The following is a 7,395-nucleotide window of genomic DNA, read 5'->3' as shown; positions in this document are numbered from 1 at the left end:
TGTTTCAAATGTTTTGCCATGTAAGTAATCGGTAAAAGGACACTTGAGTGTCAATATCTGTATACGGCGCTCACTTTAGTGTTAATATTTTTTCTTGGATTACTTAAGTGCCAAATCAAAGAAAAAATAATCACTTAAGTGCCAATTCCGGCCAAAAAAGATTACTTAAGTGCCAATTCCGATGAAATAGTACACGTGGTATTTTTTTTTTATTAATTTCTTAATATTATGTGGAGTTTTTTTTTTAAAATCTATCCACATGACAAATTTTCTTTTAAAATTCAGTCCACGTGGACTTTTAAACTAAAATTTAGGTTGATTTTTTGAAAAAATTAAAAGTAACCACAAAAGTAACTTAAAAAAAAAAAAACAAACAAACAAACTTGCAGCCCTCGCCGTCGCCTCCCACCATCGCCTATCAGCAATGGGTGAGGGAGTGCTCGGGCGAGGGGGGGTCACCGAGCCTTGGCAACCCCACCGAGGCCTCGCCGGGGGTTGGCGAGGCCCACGGCGATTTCGGCCTCGCCCGGCCATGGCGGGGCTCGACCTCTCCCGGATCCGGGCAAGGTCGAGCCTCGCCGTGGGGTTTGCAAGGCTTTGGCTAGCCACGGTCGAGCCTCGCCGATCCCCGGCGAGGCCTCGGCAAGGTTGTCGAGCCCCGACAACCCCGCACTCCCCCACCCACCGCCGGCCGGTGATGGTGGGCGGCAGCGGCTGTGAGGACGACCCTCACCACTGCAACTGCAGTTTTTTTTTTTTTTTTAGCTTATTTTTTTTAGTTTTTTAATATTACATGGATTTTTTTATTGATTTTTAATTTTTTTTTTGTTGACTTGGATGCTCCAGCAAGCCACGTAGGTACTACGTATGATTTCCAACGAAGTTCACCGGAATTGGCACTGACATAACCGTTTTTCAAAAAAATTGATACTTAAATGATCCAAAAAGAAATATTTGCACTAAAGTGAGTGCCGTACACAAATATTGACATTTCTAGTGTCCTTTTGCTAGAATTAATCTATCAAATGAAGGCATGATACTCCATCTCATGCTTAAACGAAACTAATCATTTCTCCAGTAACCCCGTCGGTTGAGTGTTGAGCCTCTCAACTCTCTGGTCCCCTCGTCTTTCCTTCTGGTTTTATGGGTGGTGGACCACTTCGCCGGCCCCTTGAGCCCACCATCGTGGTGGTTGTCATTGACGCAACGCTACAGGATGGTGGTCATCCTTGCAATGGAGGTCCAAATCTCGACTATTAAACTTAGCTAAACTTTGCATTTGTTGCTTAAAAGCTAGAAACAACTAAGCAATGGAAAGCTTTATAAAATCAACGATGACGTGTAGAGAGATAAAGAGTGAGAGAGATTGCTTGAGGATATGGGCATGCTAAGGCTACATGCTTATCGGCATGGCACATTGGGAATAATCTAGTAAGTCTATTTATTTTGAGGAAAATAACTTCTGGGAGAACGTTTCTCAGATTTTTCGGTTTGGTTCACGAAAAATAAGTTAGCCAAGGTAAACATTTTCAATCCATGGAAAAAAAAAACTCCTTCAAAAGTGGAAAAGATATTTTCCCCTTTTTGAGAAGAGGAAAGAATCTTCCTTATCTTTCTTTCCTCCTCTCTTTCATATTTTCTTTCTTTTTATTTTTATTTTACCTTCTTTATATTTTTATTTATTTTTCAGAATTTTCGTAAATTTTTTATTTTTTAACTTTTCTCTTTTTTAAAAATTTTCCTTTTCCTTTTCCTTTTCCATTCCCTTCTTCTTCGGTAGGCGACCGACCACAAGAGTGGCGTCGCCATCCTAGATTGAGGCTAGGCCTTACCGACCTGTGGCGAGGCTCAAGCTTGCTTGAAAAAAAAAGGAAGAGAAAAAAAATATAAAAATAAAAATTTTTAATTTAAAAAAAAAAGATAAGATAAACAAAAATAAAAAAATTATTAAAATGAGTGCACGAAGGAAAATCGAATAGGATTTTTCATACCAAATGACTGGAAATATTTTCTAGTGTATTTTCAGATTTTAGCCAAATGTCAAATAACATCGTCATTTTCCTAGAAAATGGTTTGCTGGAAAATATTTTTCAAAAATGCCATATTTTCCTAGAAACAAAAGGGACCTAAGAATAAAGAAAAACTTTGGATTCCTCAAGTGCATATATTGCGTGAAAAATAATATTTGAATTTTTTTTTCAAATAATCGCTTAAAATGATTAGTGGACATTAAAAATAGTTTTCCTTCATTCATTTTTGTAAGTGCTGAGTATTTTAGGAAAACCTTTTCCAAAACATTCACTTTCTACGGAACGAACATTTATGTCTCTCTTCAATTGTCTTCTTAATAATTTAGACCCACTAGCATAGGACCTGACTACTTGATATTCTATGGACCACCCTACAAGACCAACAAATCGATCAAGATTGGATCTTTGGCCGGCTAACCCTGTTCAAGATAGGTAATTGATGGGGAGAAATTACCAAAAAAGTCATAACATATTGTATTTGTGCCAATTCAGTCATAATTTTTTTTTATGTTAATTCAGTTTTAACCCTTTTGTAATTGTGCTAATTCAGTCCATCCGACAAAATTTATTTGGCTGATGCTGATGTGGACGTCTTCCGACGAGATATTAATTTAATATTATTTTGGATTTTTTTTTATTTCTTTTTCTTTTTTTTTTATTAATTTTTTCTCCTCTTCCTCTGGCTCTATGGCTCTTCATCTTCTTATTGGCCAAAGGGGCCGGCCTTAGGCAAAGCTCCGTGCCGCCGGCCACTAGCGAGGGCAAGCTTCGCTCAGATTTGGCAAGATCGAGCCTCGCCATGGCCGGGCGAGGCAGGCCGAGAACTTGCCGGATCCGGGTTGGCGAGGCGAGTCTTGCCTGGGCACGATGAGGTTGAGTCTTGCTGGCCCGTGGTGAGGTGGATTTCACGTTCATTGTCAAGACATTGGTAATTTTTCAAGCAACTCTTGGGGGACCTAGTCAGGATAAGATTAAAGTTGCAAAGTTCAAAGCCGATCGTTGCAGAGGAAGAAGATGAAGAGCGATGAAATAAACAAAAAGAAAAAAAATGAAAATAAAAAAAAGAGAAAAATATTAAAACAATATGTCGTCACCTTAACGTCGGCGGGCTAAATTTGGCGGGATAGACCGAATTGGCATAATTGCAAAAGGTCTAGGACTGAATTGGCAAAAAAAAAAGTTTAGGACTGAATTTTGCACAAATATAATAGATTTAGGATTTTTTTGATAATTTTCCTAATCGATGGGAGACGAAAAAAAAATATAATCTTTTAATTTTTGAGCTAGAAATCTATTGTGGCCGCGCGCTGTACCAACTTATGGTTATCATCTAATGCGTTTCCTTTTGTTGTTCTGCAAGAGCTTTTTCTTGTTTCTCTTCTTTATTCTAAGTTTGAAAATCACTCGCCAATCATGAGTCATGAATGGACATTCGTCCTCCTCGTCCTCCTCGTCCTCCTCCTCTCCTCTTTCTTCGTAATTTGCCGTTCGTGTTTGACCCTGCACTCTCCAGCTTTCCATGTTGGTACGAAGGATTAATTGCAGATGGAGAGACTAGACAAGAGATGTCGAAGATAGAAAACGATGGTGCCCTGTTTCCAACGAGTTCGTCGGCTCATTTAATATGCTTAATGCGATTGGCTTTCCGTTAGTTCTTCTTCCCCCTCAAATCTAACCTTTTCCTTGAAACTTTGGGACAACAAGTCCCATGTTCGAGTCCCCCTAGGGTTCGCACAGTCGGCCGATTTCGGCTCTAGGATCGGGCGGTCACCTACTCAGACTCCACAACTATGTGCAGATCGCCCTCGATCGGGGGACTGCGAACATCTGGACCTAATCGATTCGTGGGGTTTGCTAGGCGTTCTACGGCTCTCGAGATAACCGGGTTTCTGGGCTCTGGCAATATTTTTAACCTACTTGCGTATGCTAAGTAAGGACGATCGATCACGCATCGCTCCAATCTTCGTACGAGTGCGACGCATGGCGAACCAGCTAACTTCGAGGAACACGTCGTCGAAATATTCGTTGGCAGATAGAATTCAATTCATCATTATGAACCTCAGGCTCGTCCAAAAAAAAGAAAAAAAGCATTTGATAATAATAACTCTATGGTGAGATCAGGTGCAATTAAAACGGGGTTTGGGTAGCCGTTGGTGCTGTGACGTGATTATCCAAAGTTAGGATGAAGGTGAACGCCACCTACGATACGACTCCCGGGGAATATAAATGCAGTAGCCCAGTACTAACTCCGACAAAACATAACCCTAAGACATAAGTGTTAGTGAATTCTCTCATTCTCTCTCTCTCTCTCTCTCTCTGATGGAGATCACACTCCTTGCTACGATGTACGTCCTCGCGGCGGCCTACGCCGTGCTCAGCCTCGCCCGGGGCCTCCTCCGCCGACGCGGGCAGTGCTGCTACATGCTCGGCTACGAGTGCTACAAGGCCCCCGAGGACACGAAGCTCACCACCGACGAGTGCGTCCGTGTCGTCCTCCGCAACAAGAACCTCAACCTGGAGGACTACCGGTTCCTGCTCAAGACGATGGCCCGGTCCGGGATCGGCGAGGACAGCTACGGGCCGAGGCTTGTGCTCGACGGCCACGAGGAGGACCCGACCCTGCCCGATGCCCTCCTGGAGCTCGACGTGGTGTTCCAGCAGACGGTCAGCAAGGTGCTCGCCAGCACCGGGGTGGCGCCGCCCGAGATCGACATCCTCATCGTCAACGTGTCGCTGTTCTCGCCGGCGCCGTCGCTGACGTCAAGGATCGTGAACCACTTCAAGCTCAGGGACGACGTCAAGACCTTCAATCTAGCAGGTAGTGGAGACGGTTCGGCTCCGAAAACACAGTCGATTATGAAACGCCTAATGCCTCTAAACTCTAATTGAAAAAGGACCCGATTCGATTTGCTTGAATCTTGGCTTAACGGATTTTGCTCCCAAACGAAGGCCTGTTTATATGTCTAATTCTCCTATTATTTTTCTTTGCAGTTTTTATATGCTGCGTGTGCACAGCTAACGACCCGTTTTTAGCTAGGGAAAATCACCAAAAAAAGTTCCAAATCTATTTTTAATTGTGTCAATTCAGTCCTAAACCTTTTGCATTTTTCCGGTCAACTTTGGCCGGCCGATGCTGACCTGGCACTGACGTGGGATAATTGATTAAAGTACTCTTACTTAATGATTAGAGCTCAAGTCGAAGCCGAAACATAATTGTACTTAATTTCGTTCAAGTAGATTTATCTGATTTGAGACTCTTTATTTCTCCCCCATACAATCCGTGAATTTAGTAGATTTATATGTAAATAGATACTTAAATAACGAGAAGGATTAATTTGAAAGACAAAAGAAGTAGAAATGGGTTTCGATAATAAAAAATTAATCTAATTATTCACAGCGGATTTCGATCCTTCAACGTTGTTCTTGTGTATGATTCAATGTTCTGATGCGTAAACCGACTCCGCGCAGGCATGGGCTGCAGCGCGAGCCTGGTGGCGATCCACCTGGTCCAGGAGCTCTTCAAAACGCAGGACAATGCGGTGGCCCTCGTCGTCAGCACCGAGAGCATGGGCTCCCACTGGTACTGCGGCAAGGAGAAGTCCATGATCATCTCCAACTGCCTCTTCCGCATGGGCGGATGCGCCGTCCTCCTCACCAACGACCGCGCCCGGGCCAAGGACGGGGCCCTCATGAAGCTCGGCAGCTCCGTCCGCATCCACCACGGCTCCCACGACGAGTCCTACGGCTGCTGCATTCAGGAGGAGGACGGGCAGGGCCACCAGGGGTTCCGCCTCACCAAGTACCTCGTCAAGGCCGCCGGGCAGGCCCTCGAGGCGAACCTCCGGATCCTGCTGCCCCGGGTCCTCCCCATCCACGAGCTCGTCCGCTACATACTTGCCAACGCCCTCGCGGGCAACCCGTTCGCCAAGAGAAAGGCTCAGAAGGTCCGCGGCGGCCCAAGCCTCAACTTGAACCTCAAGTCCGGGATTGACCACTTCTGCGTCCACCCGGGAGGTAAGGCGGTGATCGACACGGTCGGGAAGGGTTTGAATCTGAGCGACTACGACCTCGAGCCATCGAGGATGGCGCTGCACCGGTTCGGGAACACGTCGGCGGGCGGGAACTGGTACGTGCTGGGTTACATGGAGGCGAAGAAGCGGCTGAAGAGAGGGGACACGGTGCTGATGATAAGCCTCGGGGCCGGGTTCAAGAGCAACACGTGCGTGTGGGAGGTGATGCGGGATCTCGAAAGGCCGAACGTGTGGGCGGACAGCGTCGAGGACTACCCGGCGGCCAGCCTCGAGAACCCGTTCATGGACAAGTACGGGTGGATCTACGACGACAGCCTCAACTTCGTCCGGCTAGAGGAGGCCGAGATGGTGCGTTGATTCGGGCAGTTGCCTTCGTATGAAAAATCAAAAGGTAAAATTGGACTACATGCTGGTTTTTGGCTTATCTTTTTTTCTTTTTTTGGTGAACAAACATTGTTTATCAAACACCCAACTAGACAGTTCCAAATGATTCTGTAATTGTAAGTTGGGCTCAGCGACTCTTGATTCGTCTCAATTGTCAAAGTAATTATCTTATTTTCCTTTAAAGTGGATAGAAATAAAATAAATTTGCCATTTCACTATCGTTGGAGTGGAATGCCATGGGACTTCTTATGTTAGATGATCAACATGGTATATGGTATATACTGTATGCAATGTTTTAGTTTGCGCCTTCTACTCTAATTAGGTCATTTGTGTTAGGATCCGTCGAATAACTGCAACGAAATAGAGTGTAAAAACGAGAAAGAGAAGTCGAGACATAAGTTTTATCTTGATTTGCCCTTGAATCAACGCTACATTCAGCAGACGATTCCACTGTAATTAGTTTGCTCCTTCTACTCGAGTTAGGTCATTTGTGTTATTTGAATATAGTGCATGCAATGTTTTAGTTTGCTCCTTCTACTCGAGTTAGGTCATTTGTGTTAGGATCCGTCGAATAACCGCAACGAAATAGAGTGTAAAAGCGAGAAAACGAAATCGAGGCATAAGTTTTATCTTGATTTGCCCTTAAATCGGCGCTTCATTCAGCAGACGATTCTACTACAATTAGCACATCGCACTTCGCTATTACATCTATCAACTACAAGCGAATGGAATAATGTATGGCAGTAGCGGGACCCGTGTACTTTTCTCTTTTTCAAAAGGGAATCCAAAATTATTCTTGTTCCTACATAATTCTCATATGTGCGAATACGAATCTATCTTTCTTTTTTCTCTGCAATCAATCTTCTCATGTACGGTTAAGCCTTAAAGACGGCACTGTCCCACGCCCACTACGTGCTGACTAAAACAGGGGAGCAAGAGTTCAATTTTTT

At 44.3% G+C, this 7,395-nt stretch overlaps 1 protein-coding gene across 1 annotated transcript; it reads left to right on the top strand.

Annotated features, from left to right (window-relative positions):
• The first annotated feature begins 4,273 nt into the window (after nt 1–4,273).
• Nucleotides 4,274–6,655, top strand: LOC115726543 (3-ketoacyl-CoA synthase 19-like). Its single transcript, XM_030656457.2, has 2 exons — nt 4,274–4,848; nt 5,499–6,655. Exons 1-2 carry the CDS (start codon nt 4,350–4,352, stop codon nt 6,416–6,418), a joined length of 1,419 nt encoding a protein of 472 aa, XP_030512317.1. The 5' UTR covers nt 4,274–4,349; the 3' UTR covers nt 6,419–6,655.
• The last annotated feature ends 740 nt before the right edge of the window (nt 6,656–7,395 follow it).

This window comes from Rhodamnia argentea, chromosome 8 (genome assembly GCF_020921035.1).
Source record: "Rhodamnia argentea isolate NSW1041297 chromosome 8, ASM2092103v1, whole genome shotgun sequence".
Classification (NCBI taxonomy): domain Eukaryota; kingdom Viridiplantae; phylum Streptophyta; class Magnoliopsida; order Myrtales; family Myrtaceae; genus Rhodamnia; species Rhodamnia argentea.
This window is presented reverse-complemented; position numbering and strand designations above follow the sequence as displayed.